Below are 18502 nucleotides of genomic sequence, written 5' to 3' on the forward strand. Positions count from 1 at the left end.
ACTGACACTCTTGGAGCCCTCTTTCTTTTTATTCTTTTCTCTTTTTATTCTTTTCTCTTTTTTCCCTCTGTTTTTTTCCCCTCTCTCAAATGGTCCGTCCGAGTCTGAAACACAAGGCCGTGGCTAAATGTCAGAGCAGGAATTTTTCCTTCTCTTTATGCTACTCTGGCATGTAACTACGATTTCCCCTCGACTCAAAATCCCAGGCATTGCAAGGCATAACAAAAAGGATCCGAAGTGAAGAGTTAACGCTTGGAAAGTGGAGTAGAAAAAACAATATGGAGGTTCCAACATACCGTTTTTCTCTCTCATGCTCCAGCTTGACTCTTAAATCCTGTTGAGAGGAAAAATAACAACAGAATGGAAAGTTAAAATGATTAATGGCTGTGTGTGGGATTTGGCCTGCTGAATAAATGAAAATGATAAGATGGACAACAAATTTCAGTGTCAGAAAGTCTTAAAATGAAATGCTTTTTGTACTTTTTCTTGCTATGGTTTTGTTCAGTGTAACAAAGGCAACACAATCTCAACCTGACTCGAAAGATAGCATGACACAAGCTAAGTTTTCTATTTATATAAAGCAGGAATCTGGAGGAGCCTGCAAGTCTACATGAGGTCATGCTGATAAACTAACACTGACACCATATCAGCGCAAACGCTGGCTAGAAAGTCGGGGTTTACCCTGACTCGCTTTGAGCCAAAACTCTCCTCTCTTCACTGTTTGTTTATGGCTCATAATAAACACTGGTTCTTCAAGAGGATTTGCCAATTAGCATTCCACAGACGGAACAAATGCACGAGGAAATGAATTTAGAAAACAGCACAAAATTTCAGTGAACAAAGACTATGAACAGACTCTTAAGTATGGCGGAGCAATGTCCGGATTTGATTCTGCTATACAGGCCTGGTACTTAAAGTTTTAATTCTGACTTTAACATTGTGTCTGACCTTCACAGTGTAACATGTTCTCTTTCCAATGTTCTGTTTCTGTAATTGAAATTAAGATTCTCTCAAACATTCAATTCTATTCTTATTGCACTAAAGAAAAACAAATTTAAACAACTTAATATTTTGTGTTAGATCATTCATATTTTAATGTAAAATGATTTCTATAAAAAAATGCAGCACTATCGTTTATATAAATCGATAAGTAAATGAGTTAGCGTAAGTTTTAAAATCTTAACTTTATGTTGTAAAGTAATTCATTTGTTTAAGTTAAAATGCAATAAGGAACGGATATATCTCATAAATAAGGGGGTAAGCCCAATTCCATTTTGACCAGTAGGTGAAAAGCAGTCTCTTTTGTAAAGCTTTGCTATCAGCAACAAATAAATGTTTACCCTCTGAAACAAAGAAAGACAACAAGAAAGTTTTCAAAGGACTTTTACAGCGTTAAGAACCTCTTTTCACAACAAACAAATGAGATAATGAACCTGCAGGATGGCTTTAGTTTGATGTTCGTAATCCGATCGGTTTTGGTGGCATGTATTGATATACATGCCTTACGTTCATTAACAAACATAGTTCCCATGGTGTGCCTGATGTGTAGATGCATACTGAATGTGCCGATTCAAAGAATAAATGCCTGTTACCAATCAGCTTAAGTGTCTGTGTTGTGAAAACATTCATACATCCATGTTATGTAATTGGATCACTGCCACCAGCTTACCCACAGTAAACTGGCAACTAATTTTAGCAGTTTGCAGATGTTCATCTGCAAAAAAATAGATTTCAGTATTTGATTTTGCACAGCTTATAGCAAGGACTAAATCTTCTCAGCTGCTTTGTGTGCTCGTACCTGTAGCATGCAATTAAAGTCATGGAAGTCATGTAAACTAAAGTATTATTGACATGATTTGACCATAGCTCTTCTTGTCCATCCCCACAGACCCCCCAATCTTTCTTCAGCCACCAGTAACCCTTAACTCCGAAGGAAGGTGTTGACATAATGAACACTTAAAACGCCATCTGTACCTGTTTGTAGAGTAAGGTTCTGCTCTTTGGCTTGTGGCTATTCTGCTGGGTATAGCAGCGACCCAGGGCTGCCAGATCCTTCATAATGGAGTTCAGTGCCTCCTCGTCATCTGAAGGCAGAAAATACAGAAAATAACAGTCATGTGCATTCATTCCCACTCATTTGAGATTTAAAAATAAATAAATAAGTTATATCAAATGAAGACAACCTATAGATATATAGTTTCACTTGATACAAGCTAAATATGTGACGGTTCCTTGACATTCAGTGCATCATGGATTAGGAGACATCTGTTTTGATGGCTTCATGTGGGTTGTACTGCACAAATCTTTATTTTTTCTGTGATTTAGGTGTGAGCAAGGTGAGGAATTCTGACAATGAGGAAGAATCTAACAATGCAGATTCCACTTCAACTCTGTGCTCTGAACACAAAAGCTGTGAAAAAAAAAGGAAGTGTGTCAATGCAGCATGTGTTAATGATTGCATTTCATTTTGCAAGTGCCGATGTGGTTGTGAGTGTTTCGTCTCGTCTTTGATGAGACTTTATTATTTCATGCAGTTTATGTCAGGAACATCCTGTAATCGAACAGTTTCTTTTGTCAGACACTGGCTGGAAATGACAGCAGCTGAGATCTAAAACAAGAACTGACTGCTGACTCTGATGTTCAAAATTCAGGAAGAATTTCTTCCTGACAAGAGAAAGGCTCTTCAGGAAAACCTTAAAATTCATTTAGCCAAAGAGCGACGCTCAGCATCTAGCCGGATCTGCATTTCTCACGTCTCATTTACCACCATACACACTAACACGATAACGACTCACTTTGGTATATAAGGGGGGCAATCATGCAATAGAGCGTCATACATTACCATATCAAGAGACCTTAATAGAGCCAATTATCTTAGTGAGGTGATTTTCATATAAAGAAGAGCTCATTGACCTGAGCTCCAGCCTGCCTGTCAGCAGAGCGCTGGGTACACTCATTATGAAGCTCACAAGCAGAAACCAGGCCAGGTGTGTGCCACACTACACAAACGGCACCTGCAGAATGTCGTATTCTTTAAGATACAAGAGATCTTTGTTTGTGAGCGACCGGTGGGACCATCACTCACAAGAGTAGGTTAGCAGCAAGCAGTATATTAGCATAAATAAGGGAGCAGATGGGGTCCAAAGCAACATCTGATCCCCAACTATACAGCACCTGTACCTGGCTGCTTGGCAAGGATGGACCAGACTGTTGGGTCCGACCAGGGGACACACTTACCAACAGGTTTACACAATCAGATCATGGAAGCGTCACACAAACGCTTTTCTCTCGACAGCCGCTCTAATACCACAAACCACGGTTTGCGCTGAAACTGTTTCCCGATCAGGTTCCAGTTCTTTGTCCCACATTTAAAACCTGGATACCAGTGTGGAATGCAAATGAAACACTAAATTTTATCATGTCACTGGTGAAGAAACTGAATTTGACTGCGGATCCAACAAATATCTAATCTTCAATAATAAGGATCAGGTGGATCCCTGCTGTGGATATTGTATAGTACTAGGATTCACCACGGAACACTTCAAGGGCCATGACTCACAAAAGTCAGGACATCAGTGATCATCTGTGGCCCTAGTTTTTGCAGTGTGTCCCACAACAATAGCAGTAGTCAGTCCATGTCTGTGGAGTTTTAGCTGATTGAGCATATTGAACTGACATCAGCGGCATCGTTGAGACAATTCACTCCGAGCAGGTAAATCGAATAACTGCACAATTACAGGAATGGAAGGAAGGAACGCAAGCGATTGACAGTCAAGAGACCAATAAAGAATTATGTAAAATTTCAATTATGAGCACTGAATTATTGTAACATATTCACAGTCGTGTGTCTTTGGGTTTCCTGTTGGGAATGCCCAATACAAACTATCATCACCTGCATTGAGAGTACACGAACACAAGAAAAAAATGATCTCACTGATCTGCCAATTAATTGAACTTGCAAACATGACTTTAGCCTACTGAAATAAGCAATGATGCAATTTTAATGTTTGCAGATCCATCCTTATTTTGCTTTTCACTCCAAGGTATTTTCACAGGAGCACTGTTCCAACCGGGTCTGCTGGCGATCACACATGTTCACCTCCAACAGGCCCAGTCAGAGGTGAACACCCAGCAGCAGCAAGCGACATGGACTTCTTGTTTGATAATCCCGATATAGCAGCAGGAGAGGCAGCAAGGCACTATGCAACTCCACTCTCCATTGACCCAAACACTCCCCTCCACTTTCAGATAAATAAAACAGAGCGATAAGAAGAGTCACACCCACAAAATCTCAGCCAACAGTGCAAACAGTGAAAATAAGGAGAGTCAGGGGAAAGGGACATACAATAAGAACTTTTTTGGCACCTTATAAGTGGCTAATAAAAACTTTAATTAGAGAGAATCAAATAAACACTTTTCTAATCAATAGTGGTGGTATGTTGTACCGTGCTCACATTCCATTCTGTCAGATGTTTTTTTAAGTGTGCTGACGCACACAGGTAAGTGTAAGACAACTACTTTCACATGTCTTTTCTCGGCTTGTTGGAGAGATAAGACATCAGGAATAATAGAGAACAGAATGAATGCAAACAGGCCGCATACCTCCATGCATGTGACCACAGAATGTTCCTTCATAGCACCCTTCCACTGTATCGACCTGGAGCTTCCTGCCGGGGCTTACACGGAGGAGGAAGAGGGAGGCTAGTTAAAGTACAAGGAGTGGTAGATGACTAACAGCTTGACTAGGATCGTCTTCTCTGAACAGGAAGGAACTGAGTCACTGTCTCTGAATATGCAGCAGAGTTGACCATAATATTCCACATCAGGAAATTAATGGATTTTTGATTGAAGCAGTCAAATACATCGGCAAAAAGCATTTTTATTCGCAGCCAATTTGTGACCACGCTTTAAGTATCCAAGGGTCTGCTTTGTGCTTTACTATGTATGCAAGACAAGAAGAATTGTGTCTTGTTTTGCTTTGCTTTGAACAGATTTTATTTTAGAATAAGAAAGCGCTTCATTACTGTAACTCCATTTCATTAACCAATGAAGTTTTCAGTCTTAAGTGGCATCTTTTACCTGTGTAATGTAGATAATGATAATTCCCAAAATGCTCTCAACTGGTTTTCCTTCTGATCAGATGACATCTTGTGAGAGAAATGAATGTCTTATAATGAAATCTTATGCTCTTCAGTGCTTCCTCCCATCCATTTTTCTATTTTCTGTCTCTTTCTCGTACAAGTGTTGTTTCATTGCCGCCTCTACCGGCTCACGGCTCCAGACTACCCCGACACCGGCAGTCAAGGATACAAAACAAACACCAGAGGCCTTCATGTGTGTCTGTGTTTGTGCGTATGCCTTCATGTGTCTTTATGTGACATGGATAATAGTAGGGGAGAGAGTGGGAGGGTCGGTTGGCGAAGAGGGCAGTGAGAGTGTGAGAATTGCGTGGTGGCATAAGGATGCGGTTGTGCCGGTCGTCCATAAATGAAGTTATTACATTACGGAGGCCCGGTCCACAGGCGCTGCCAGGCCAAGGTCAGCCAAGGCTAACCACCAGTACAGTGGAAAGCCATCAGCTCACACATCTCTGCCAGGAGCAGCCTCATGGAGCAGCTACGGTGACTGGAGTCAACAACAGCTATAATGGTTGACTGTATTTTCTTGCACTTTATTATTCGGTGCTTCTTCTCATGTCTTGGGTAAAATGTGACTAGCGCAAGAAATAGGGGAATTCCAGGAAGCTGTGCGAAGAGAGCAAACATTACACATTGAAGATGGATTGCTAAGCATTGCATCATCACTCTATCTTTCTCTCTTTTTTTTTCACAAGCTAAAGCACAGAAAGTAGCAGTGGGTGAAATGAAGGTGGAATTCCAGAGAAGTTATTCTCATTCAGAGAAAAAGTTATTCTTCTGTTTCCTCTAGCGGGTAGTTGCATGATCTCCAAAGCCAGAGCAGCCAAATGAGTTTGGAGTTAGAAATGCAAGTACCAAGGGTATTAAAACACTAGCATAAAGAGGTTACACCGCTGCAGCTTGCAAGTGAGGGCCAGCGAGGCAGCGACTGCGTGTGTGAGGCAGGCTGCCTGAATGAAGACATTGAGGGGATTTCCTGGTGCCGAGAGACACATCATGGCAAAGGCATCCAGCAGGATTAACAGCTGGAGCCAAATGTGTCCTCACTCGGCAGCAGCACACACACACACGCACACGCGCACACACACACACACACACACACACACACACACACACACACACACACACACACACACACACACACACACACACACACACACACACACACACACACACACACACACACACACACACACACACGAACACACTCTTCTAACGCAAGTTTCACTATAAATTCCAAGCACAACTTGCTGCCTGCTGGAACTCTGATACAGTTAATTAAGTACCTAATGGGTGTGACATTTTAACCCCTGAGGTTAATTTTTCACCAAAAGTAAAGACGATGATGTAATGTCAAATATTTTGAGTGTGTGACAATAGATGTGCAATTAATGTTTACACAAGGTCTATGCCAAAAGTCTATGCAAACAATAAAATTCAATATCTAAAGCCCGTGACAACGTGTCTCCTGTTCACGAGTGTTTCCACTACTGTAATGAAACATAATGTGTTCTTAAAGAGAGCCTTGTGTAGCCTGCATGGAAATCACATTTAAGGAATTGTTTGACATTTTGGGAAACATTTCCATTTTTTGTTTTTTTACCATAACTTATTTATATAACTGTAGTGTTTGTGCAGAATGTCTGAGCTAAGTCCAGGAGGCAATTAGACTAGCTAAGGTAAAGTACTGGAGGCAAGTAAAAAGAGCTCGCTTGGTTTTCTCAACAGTCCAAAAATACAACTACAATATGGCTCTCACTGGTAGAGCGGGTCACACCAAAGTAGGCCTGGAGAAGTCGATCTATACTTCACAGGATAAACACAGGAAGCTCAATGATGCAGAAAACAGGGACATGTCAGTTTTCCCCATGAAGTCAAGACGTAGAAGTCATGTGAATCCATTTTTATATATGAATAAACACACCTGAGGCGTAACATGGTATGTTCCTATGAAGATGGCTCTCATATGCTATTAACATGATTGCAGCAGTGTTTGTTGTCTGAGATGATTAACATTTTCATACCTTGTGAGTTTCTGTGCAGTCCTGGTCCATTTTGGAGACCGTCATCTGTGGAAACACACGCTGTTTTGGTTACAGAGGATTGACGTCAAAAAATGAAGAGATGGGGGATGAACACCCTGCTGATGCAGAGTATTGTGGTTTTCAATGCCAGGAATAAAGGATATCTGCTTAATATTTCAAGCCTTGTTCACAGAGGTCATTTAGTGACAGGATGAGTTGCAACTCCTCCAGGTCTTTACAAGTTCTTTGCACATGCAAATATATGCACATGAGGTTCTATTTTCTGAGCTGTAGTGTATAGAAGAACCTATGTGTGTGTGTGTGTGTGTGTGTGTGTGTGTGTGTGTGTGTGTGTGTGTGTGTGTGTGTGTGTGTGTGTGTGTGTGTGTGTGTGTGTGTGTGAGGGGCTGGTTTTGCTTAGATGTTGTGCACGAGTGTTTATAAATTTGGTAGGAGTAAATAAGCATGCAATATTGAAGCCTGACTCCAAATTTTGCAACCAGAAGCTTCCAATGAAGGATCAGGAAAACAATATGTTATTAGCATTGTAAAAACAAGATAATTTCCCAACAATCACACAAATTTCTTTAGGTAAATATAAGGTACAACGAGCCTATTTTCATTACTACTCACCCATGTTTACTGTCATCATCAGGAAGTGGCCCTGTTGAACTCGAGCACAGAGCTCAACTTCTTTCTGCAAGCAAAGTTTTCATCCTGAGAATGAAACACAAACACAACGCGGTTTCAGCATCCAAGAACTGTGCCACTTTCCCTCCACTGTGTACATAACATTTCTGCGATTGCACAAAAACAACGACAAAACAGGACGCAGATGGTGTTTCAACACAAAGCCTTTTTTTCCCCACAATATCAGTGTCACCACATCGGTCATTTGTTTAATCTTTATTTCGCCAGGATGGTCTCTTGAGATGGACATATCCTTTTTTCCGAAACAGCCACAAGCGTCAGTTGTTGCTTGGAGCTCAAGCTATCAAAATCCTGCTATGGCCCTAAAGTCTCCTTATTAGAGAAGCAGGGGTGAGCAGGAGAGGAATTCTTCAGTGCTTGGTGACTGAGGAGCAATCTTGCCCTGGAGAACCAATGAAGCTTCAATGTCTTCTTCAAGTGAAGACCGTTAGCACTCCCAGAACGAAAACAGATGTCAAATCCAATAATGATGTGATACAGAAAAGCTCAATTTATCTATATTTGTTTTTTAGTTCCATTAATAGATATGAATAATGAACCACAGAGAGAATCCAACTGCTTGGCAAAAAGATCTCAGTTTGTTTCATGTATACCAAAGCAAAAACCTTCACATAACAACCAAGGGAAATCCTGACTTTCCAGACGATGACTGTCACATCTTATCACACACGGACCCAAAAAAGGAACATGACCTAGACTGGATCTAATGAAACACATTATGCTATTGAAAATGCGTTTCCATCCATCAATTGGATGACCAAAGAGAAGTTACAAGTTCAAAAATCAAAGAAGGCTTTTTTAGTGCGACACAGAGATAAATTAAAGACGTATTTGACGCAAGCTAATCTATCATTTGCAGACTAATAAATTGTCTCTAGTTTACCTCTAAGCTGTAGGTGTGTTTGAGCAAAGGAGTGCTATAACAATGCCTCATTTCTTCTGTCATTGTGCTGCATTAACATGTAAAATGAAGCGGAATTAATAACTGGCATGCACACGAATGCAAACATGGAACACAAAGAAAACCATTGCTGGTGAAACCTTTGTGTTTTAGGCTGTTTAAGGGTACCATATGACTTTTAATCAAAATGGTTCCTTGTTATGGTTGAATGATGTGAGAAGTAACCGCTTCTGGCTGCTTGTTGCTACAGAAAGACAACACAGAATCACAGCCGCTGTTGTCACTGGTTACAGTCTCAGAGTCTGGAGCCCCATTGACTGAGTCAACATTCGTTATCAGTTCTGCAGCTCCACTTCAAGGCTTCAGATCTGCTGCTCGGACATCTTTCATGACTGTTTTTTGCAGTAAACCTAACACTTCATCACGTGTGTTATTGATTCATCCCATGCTCTTGTTGAAAGGCAGACAATGGGAGTGTTATCACAACAGTATGGTGAAATATGTTAGTATTAAGGAGAGATAATACACTGGTATGATAATATGCATTCTTACAGTGCTTTGGAAAGGGAACACACAGAGCTAGAAAGCACCCAGAGAGAGAATAGCTCTGTTAATGCCAGGCAGTGAAGCCAGAACCATCAGAAAATTGTTTCCAGGCTATGTTAAACTAAATCCTGTGACAACTCTCTCTGTAATACATTTTACTTCACCATGAGAAGAACATTAGTTCTATTACAAATATCACAATACAGTGATATTTCTATGTTGATGTCTCTTTACTCAGATTTAATGTTATTTTGATTGACCCTTTTCTCAAACTGTGGACGGAGGTTAAAAACGTGATCAAGAATCAACATCCATACCTTACCTGTCCGCCGCTTCACACATCTCATACAAATGTTGACTACATGATGTGTAATATACAAACAAAAGCATGCAAGCAATTGCAAAGCAGGCTCGTATTTCTCATAGGCAGAAAACAAAAATGCAACGAAGAGGAAAATAATGCATGGAAGAAAATAAAACAATGCTGCACTGATGAATGAGCAGGGTATATAAAGTTCTCTAACAGTTCCTAAAACAAAATCTTTGCAGAAACACAAGAGAGCCTCCAGAGAGACTAATAGCAATGCTTCCCAGATGAAGTATTTTTTTCTTTAAGCATGACTTACTTTATGTTTTGCTATCTCTAGTGCCCATGCCGCATGTGTTCTTGTGTTTTTAAAGCTTGCCACTGTGTGCACAGCGTCTCAAACATTCAGCACAGACAAACACAGCCCGTCTCTCTGGGACATTAATACTTTCTTTCTCTATAAAAACTTTTCATAAAAGCAATGAAAACAGCCACAAGAGCAATTTACAGCCTGAGGGGCAGAGTCACAGGGTGCCAGCTTCTGAGCCCCAGCATGAGAACATGGTGTACGCTGCTGCTGATGGCACGCATCACAAAAGTTGATGGATCGGAAAGCTGAAACGTTTGAGTTTGAGGTGGGCAAAAAGTGTTGCAGAGTGACCAGTTTGTGAGAACAGTGAGCCCCATTCATCCATCCATTTTCAATAACTTCTTCCGTTACAGGGTCATGTGAGGGCTGGAGCCTTTCCCTGAGCTTCAAAGTTCATTAAGATTAATGAACAACATTATTTTGTATGATTTTTCTTACACTGCCAAAGTTCTTAAAATATATTTTCTTTATGTTGTGCATCATCACTTTTGCCAAAATGAGCCTCACTGATCCACACAGACTTAATTTTTTCAAAATGTCAACAAAACCAATCTGCAAGCATTTTAAAGATCGTTCACAATCACACACTTTGGAAGGGTCTGTGAGTCTGTGAGAGGTTCTCATTTTTTCAATCCCGTTTGACGCGTAAAGAAGCAAACATTCCCTCTCATAAAAAAAGACTCACCACTTCATCTATATTGCACATTTTGGTGCTTTGGGAGAATGAAAAAGAACCCACAACCTTCTTGGCACATCAAAAAGCTACTGAACCACAGTAACACATATAGCTAGAGGAATGTATGACCTCAGTATGACCTCTAGCTATGAACAACCGCAAAACTATCACCTAAACACACAATGTCTTTTCTTTATGGTCAGTCTGCCCAAGGGCAGCTGTGGCTACACACGTAGTTTACCATCACCAAGTATGAATGAGGAGTGAATGAATAATGGATCCAATGTAAAAGCAACTTTGAGTGTGTCCAGAAAAGCACTATATAAATCTAATCCATTATTATTATTATTATTATTAATAGACTTTTGATGTATGGCAACAACAAGGTGACAGACAGGCTGTAGTAGATGCCAGGTAGAAAGAAGGGTGTGATGGCAAAGCCAAACTCTGTGTCAGGCTGTGGTCCTACGGCGCTGCTGACCACACATGAAAGAGATGAGGAGCGGCGACAAGACAGGTGGTCTCCAAATACCACGTGGCCGACACACACAAACACACTCATCCACACACAGGAACAGAACAGCCCCTGTCTTGTGCCAGCGAGCCACCAGATGGTCCATCTGCTTTGCCCCTCTACCCAATGTGGTGCCAGGCTAGTGATGCCCACAGATCGCTAGCCCAATTTGCCACACTCGCCTTGGCAAGCGGTTACAGTGACAGCCCCGCTTGTTGAAGATCAAATGGTAATCACCAGTCGCTCTTGTTGTTTTACTGCCACACATTCCCCAAGAAAAGACTGTCAGTCTCTCCATTGGATCATGAGACAAACCTACCAATGCCACCCAAATCCAGAAGTGCTACAAAGGGTGTGATGCACTTCACTGTCAAATGTGGATACCATCACCACTCGGGCCAATATTTGACTGGCAGAGGCTGCTCCTTTGTCACTGTCTGAGGACTGTGTTGAAATGGCAGTGAAAGTTAATTGAAAATGGACAGCAAAGGATGGGATTTCAGATAAGTGTTGTGGGAAATTGTCTAGGCCGAAGTTGAGCTGTGCTTTTCGAGCGACGCGCTACAATATTTTCATTGGATTGATTGAATGAGAATCACGGCCAAGATAAGGCCTGTAAGTGCGTATATACTTGAGCACTTATACGCTAAAGTCTTTCTGCTCGGTTACATCACTTTCCAACAAGTAAACAATACGATGCTGGCCGTCGGCCTCAGAGGGAAACTCCCCCTCTTTGCGACAGAGCAATGGAAGGTCTTTCTCTCCAGCTGCACGGTGGCCTGAGTACCGGTATGACCTAATGTCTGACATCACCCTGCGGAGTCCCAAGGAAATCGCCATTTTAGAGGTCAGCTTCAAACTTCGCAATGTGTCTGAGAAACTCACATCCATTCACCAATATTTGTCCAGAAAATGCAGATACAGTATATTTTTCTACCATTACGTTAGATACAATCCCTCTACTATATACTGTATAGGACTTAAACCAGATGATTAACAACACACCACTCCTTTTTGATCATTCTTCGTTGACTTTTGATATTGCAAAAACTAAATATTTACAGAAATAGCCATAGAGATTTTTATCCAATCAATCTCAAATAAGCACATCTTTGTTAAACAAAACAGCCTTATTAAATAAATGACATAAATATCAGGGATAAATGACAATTGTCAGGAAGCCAAACTAAGAGTAACAACACCAGATTTGTGCCACTGGCTTCTTCTTCTTTACATTGATTACCATTGACACTCATAAGAGGTCTGTACATGACAACCATTGTGAAGACATTTGAGAATTGTTGGACTTCAATCCAACAACTTTACACCAGTGCTGTATTCCTGAGATTGGATTGCAGGCGGGTGCTGTGTCCAGTTTCCGGGGGATAATGGCGTCAGTATTTTGGCTGACCAGCCATGAGTCCCGACCCAAATTCAATGGAAAATCTGTGGTTTTAGTCTAGTGCTTGGATAGATTTATTTACACTGCTACAACTCTGGTTATTGTCCCAAAATCCTCTTTATGTTTAGTTGTATACCAATTTATTTCTTTATTTTGTGTAGGAAACCAAAACCAAAGAGCAACAAAACTTCAGATTTTTTGCTACAACTAGTCGAAACTGGTTTTAATCTTCTTTTCTGTACAGTTTAAAGGAAAACATGCATGGACACAAAGGAAAGCATGAGTTGGTGGTTTAGATTTCAAGACTGGCATAAAGTTCAAAAAGACCATACAACTGTTACGTGTAAGCTTACATGTATTGCTTGTTTTGCTGGAAGTTAAATGATTGTAATTTATGCCATCCACATCTCTGTGTACTAAACGCAAACCTACAACCAGCTGCATGTAGTTTATCCTACCATAAAGACTGGGATAAGGGGGAGACAGCTAGCTTGGCTCCGGCCAAAGGGGAAAAAAAACCTGCCTGCCAGAACAGCTCAATAAAAGCTCAATAATTCATCCAACAGCTCATTTACCAGATTATTTCTTGGTCGGTAACCAAAATGGCTCATTATTGTTTTTATTGTATAGGATCGCACAGATTGAACACATTACTTATCATATGTTAATGAGTGAATTGTGATGTATTGGTGGGTAGCTTTTGTAGCTTTTTGATAAGGTATTCTCCATCTCCAGTATTAATGCTAAGACAAGCTAAATGGCTGCTAGGGCTAGGTTCTAGTTTCATATTTTCCATATAGATGTTTGAGAATCAGTCTCCGCTTCTGACTGTCAACAAGAAACTCAACCTTTCCTTTCACGACAGAACATTTTTAACTTTTGAAGTTTCTGTATTAAATGGAAATTTTTAGATTCTTGGAACTCGATGAGGCTGAGTAGCTCCAAAGTCTTACGTGTATTTCTGCCGTATATTTGCTGTGTGATAGCATAGTTTAAATGCAGGTTAATGTGACTTAAAAAGTTTTTACTGCATTGTCTCCAAACAGTAATGCATCGTGGAAAAAAAAATAGCAGGACACACAACTATTCCACACCTCAAGCAAGCTAGAAGTTTCTGGAATTCACTAAATGATTTATTTACAGTGCATTATAGCTAGTGGATCCCCAGATATGTGGAATGCATACATCAAAATAAAAAATAGATACAATGGTTGTCATTGTGGTTAACTGCGACTCCATGTGATGTGAATCTTTTTGCCATTGTTTATATGACAACACAGATTTTTAAATTTTGTTTCCAAAACAGAAATGTGAAGCACTCCACATATAATGCATCACAGGCCTGACGACATGAGCTGATGCACTGGTCACAATAACCGGTAGGCTGAATGAATTGCAACGCAGACAGGAAGTGAGTTGTTATTAGTGAACTATGGATATTTAGGTGACTTACGGGTTTTTTTAAAAGGTCAGCGACATGGGTGTCCTGTCTGCTGAATTCTTGCCAAGGCTGTGCAGTGGCCAGATGAATCAGAAATATTATTCAGGCTGATTTTAGACAATAGATCATGTCCTTCTGCACATTGAGTAAGCCGAGGGTTTTGCTACGCAAGGACTTCTGGGAGGTGGTAGGATTGCGTAAGCAAGTGAACGTCGACCCATGTGGGACCTCAGCACTCATTCATCACAACCTTGGCCTCTCTTGCTGTTCAGCGCGCGAGTTATTTATGAGAAGAGATGTGAGATTTTCAAAGCTTAACAAATTTTCCCTTCATCAGAACAAGAGGATTCTTCCTGTCATCTGGCAATAAATCTCTCTTATTTCAAATAGAGTGATTTTTTTAAAAATGTCCCTTTTGAATTGATGCCATTATCTACACATTTGTATCTCTTGTTTCGACTGTAAATACATGCTCGGCTGAAGGAACAGGGCTGGGGTGCCAATTATTCAAGTGAGCTATATCTCTTCATTCTGTCGCACACTGGAGAGCTTCTTTTAGACAAGCAATTTAGGATTATTTCTACAATCGATGCAGTCTCTAAAGCCTGAAATAACAGTAGTAGGTACAGGAGGTAGTGTTATCAGCACCCAAAACGATGTAAATTGTAGAGCTGGATGTACTGCGTTAACAATCATACCCTGGTGATAGAGGATCCTCCTCAGTGGAAGTGAGAGCTCAGAGATAAGTAGATCTGTCTTCCATTATCACCAAACACGTAACACTGGATAAAAATAGCCAAATGAAGGAGTGATTCTCCTGCCATAGAAGATATATCCACTCCCTGGATCACCAGAATCATACTTGTCGCCCCGAGAGAAATCTAAGCACAATCTGTAAAGTAAGCCATCTTTTCCATTATGTAGTGACATGCTATTACAAGCACATTCATTCATTGTGTTTCTCCACCCAAATGCAGCCATGCAGAGACAGCTCATAGACTTCGACTTCACCAGACAGAATGTTAAACTGCTCCGGTTCAGAAAGAGGCAAGGAAGTATTTCTTCTTTGCCACCAAAGATCTATCCGGGAAGACAGTCTCTGTTCCGGATTTTGAATACTCAAGAGGCTGAACGAGCGTGACAAGGAAAAATCCCCAAGGCTGCTTCTGTATTTAAATTTAAAGGATTCTCCTTTCAGTAAAATATATCTATAACCATCAAGGATGCCTGAAGAGTTCTGGTATTTCAGGTGATATTACACAAGATAGCCTCAATGTTATTGTTTGAGTCCAGTCTGGATGTGTGTTGATGCCCATCCGGTTGTCCTTGCACGCTCAGGCTGTGCTGCTTCTGATGGCATTGTCCTTACGGTCAGACAGGCCCTGTAGACAAAGCTAAATCAGACAACTTCCTGTTGGTTTTTGCGGAGGAGGCAGGCCGGACTTTTCCGCACTTTCGCAGATAAATAAAGGCGACCCAGACTAACGCTTGATTGTGTTTCTTTCTTCAGTTTGTTCGGCTGTAGAATTAATTTAAAAGTGAGTGAAGTTTAGCCTTCACCAAATGCACAATGACTACGCACAAATCTTTGCTAAATGCTGTCAAGTTTATTGAAAGAAAAAAAAAAAAACAGAAACCTGATATTCCACTTGGAGACAGTTTCCAGATTAAGAAGCACCAGTGTCAGCAGAAGATTACATCATCTTGGGTGTGTCATAACCTGCTTTTTGTACCTTTATTTGTGCAGTGTCACTCTTTGTTCACTGCACATGAGCTTCGGCTCTGTCACACTGTTTAAAAAATATTGGAAATGTTTAAATCTTGAAGTAAATTCAAAGATTTTTCAAAGCAGAGTTAAGCAGGGACAAAGCCCTTCAGTAATGTTACAGCACTGAGACATAAATCCTTCCGGTTCTGTTTACAGATTATTTTCCTAAGGGATATCTCGGTGTTTGTATAAGCTTGCTACTCTCTGTCCAGGCCTGTCTTTGCAGACGAGCCGCCTTGCTTCACCATAAGGATGGTGGGTACGCTTTAGGTTGTCATACATTCCATGTTTGGCAGTCAGGACAAAGACTCAATTTCTTTTCTTGTCAGTCAAGATTGCTTTTCTCTCTCATACTCAGAGTTCTGAGCGCCATCTGGTAAAGTCAGAGAGTGCTTTCATGAATGTTTCTCTACAGTGTGGCTTCATTCTAGCATTCTATCTACCCACAAAGCTGTGATTGATACAGTAAAGGCTGCAAAGATTTGCTTCTTCTGTCCCGTTCCGCAGAGAACTGAAGGGCTTTTGCAATGTTTGGTTGATTCATAAATTGTCTAAACTCTACAAACTCTTGCTCCTACATTTCCCATGATGCAATCTACAGCAGGGAGACCCTCCCCGATGAGGAAACTCTGATCTCTACCATTCTCTACATAGCAGGCTTGTAAAACAGACTCTCCTTTAGAAATAAACTTTGTATGGTTTGTAAAACATCTCTAATCACTGTCTCAGATCCACATCAGTATTGTGTCTAATCATCCTGTGTCAAGCAAAGAAGGAATGAAAAACTTGTTTTGTTCTCTAGTGTAACCAGGCAACGTCCATAACAGGCCCTCAAGGGACAATAAACCATATTAAATGAGTCACGGCAACCTCTAACCTACAGTCTCTCTGGTCAATGGACATCTGACAACTAGTCATGCTTCTGTGGGTCTTGGATGTGATGAGCATGACTTCTCACTTCTCAGCCGCCGTACTACCTGAGTGGGACGGGGTTTGCCATCGACACGATTGAGACACTTGGGAAAGGTCTCGCAAAGCAAGTCAGTGTGACTTTTCCTTGAGAGTTGACAGCAGGGTATAAAGTAGAGTTAACTGATGAAGACAAAACAGACCCTTCCATCATTAGTCCCAACTAGTAACCTATCACGTTTGTCTCTGACTGCCATATTGTGGGATCCACGCTGTTATCAGCCCAGTGAATTGTTTTGCTTGAGGCACACCAGCGGTATCTGTGGGCGGCTTCCACTTGACAGTTTGGCTCTCACTTTAAGGCTATTTCACTGTAAGGCTATCTCCCTTTTAGGCTATCTTGGAGGCCTTGGGGCATGCCAAGCTACTGATAAAGTCATCCATCAGTTTGCTGCTTAAGACTCCTGCGAGTGCACTTGATATGGATTTGATACGGCCTCATTAAAATCTAATATGGCAGATTCTTTCAGAGGTCTGACGATGCAGGAATGTGTTGAGCTGTGGATGAAGCTCTTCAAACGTTCATCATCACTTTTACCACAATGAAAAGCCTCGGCTTGAAAGAAAGCAAGAAGCTTTCAAGGGCAGAAGATGAAGATTCCTTATTTCAGGGAAATATCCAATTAAAACAAACCACGCTGAATCACTGGTGGCTGAAAGACTGACAGCAGAGGGGGGGAAAGAAAGCTGAAAATGAATGACTCTCCACACAGGATGACAGTGACTTTCCAGAAATGACTTCCCAGACATTCAGTTTATGCCTCGCTGATAAGTTCTGCACAAACCACTTAGGTTGAAATGAGGTTAAAGGAGCATAATTAATTAAATTTACTGAAAACCAGCTTCCTCTGCAGGGAGGTCTGGTCAGGATCAGCAACATGCTTTTGTTTGATTATTTAAAATAAAGACATCCAAAGCAAATAATAGCCCCAAGTCCTTCTCAACGACCTGGTATTTCATCTGCAAGAAACAGGAAACAACAGCATGAGAGCAACTCCGCTGGACTCTTACCTGGTTATCTGTATGTATTCATGTTCTGGTTGTTGCTGAAGGCTTTATGGAGGTGAATTATTCGGCGAATGTGTGAATTGTCAGTCGGAAAAATCCCAACAGATGCAGAGCAAAATCTTCCCAAAAACAGTGGGCTGATATCCGGAAACTGTCAGCAAAGAAGCGCAGAAAGCTCAAACTGTGTTCAGGCGGACGGGTCTTCTTCTGCCGGGAGCATAGTCCAGAGCTGCGGCTGACGAGAGAGGACAACCCCGCAATGGTTGTTGTGTTTCTGGGGAAAGTTTTCTCACCCTGCTCTTCTTCTTGTCTCCACACGCACTACAGAAGGGAACCGAGTTTTCTCCCTGGAGCTTTTTTGCTTCTGATGTCATCAACAACGACAGCTACAGGAAGTGGTGACGCTCTCCGGTGGTGCGTTTCCAAGGCAGCGGTGTTAAACTGGAGAGAGTAGCGCACCCCTGTGGACACATGTGGTAAGTACAACATCCGCTTCAGGGCAGGTGAGAAAAGACCAAACATTCAAAATGATTTCTTTTTGTTCAATTTAAAGATTTGATGTGTGTGAATATGTGAAGAGTTTGTGATTACTCACAACATTTGGCATAGATTTTTTTTAAAGGCGTATCCTAAATATCTTTATTCAACTAATCTCAAAAGTTGACTTGTTAAACTCTTAAAGTATACCATCACTATTAAAAAGCATGAAGAAAATAACATCTGTAAT

General features: G+C 41.0%; 1 protein-coding gene across 1 annotated transcript in view; it reads right to left on the reverse strand.

The window, feature by feature from the left end:
- map3k22 (mitogen-activated protein kinase kinase kinase 22) overlaps positions 1–18158 on the reverse strand; it is a 34786-nt gene extending 16628 nt beyond the window's left edge. Inside the window, exons 1-5 of the mRNA XM_068343726.1 lie at positions 17779–18158; positions 7796–7879; positions 7163–7207; positions 1975–2084; positions 297–334 (exon numbers count right to left, since the gene is read on the reverse strand). Coding sequence (XP_068199827.1) covers positions 297–334; positions 1975–2084; positions 7163–7207; positions 7796–7814 — 212 coding nt within the window. The 5' untranslated portion in view covers positions 7815–7879; positions 17779–18158. The remainder of the gene's footprint in view (positions 1–296; positions 335–1974; positions 2085–7162; positions 7208–7795; positions 7880–17778) is intronic.
- Positions 18159–18502: the final 344 nt, after the last annotated feature.

The sequence above is a fragment of the Antennarius striatus genome, chromosome 20 (genome assembly GCF_040054535.1).
Source record: "Antennarius striatus isolate MH-2024 chromosome 20, ASM4005453v1, whole genome shotgun sequence".
Classification (NCBI taxonomy): Eukaryota; Metazoa; Chordata; class Actinopteri; order Lophiiformes; family Antennariidae; genus Antennarius; species Antennarius striatus.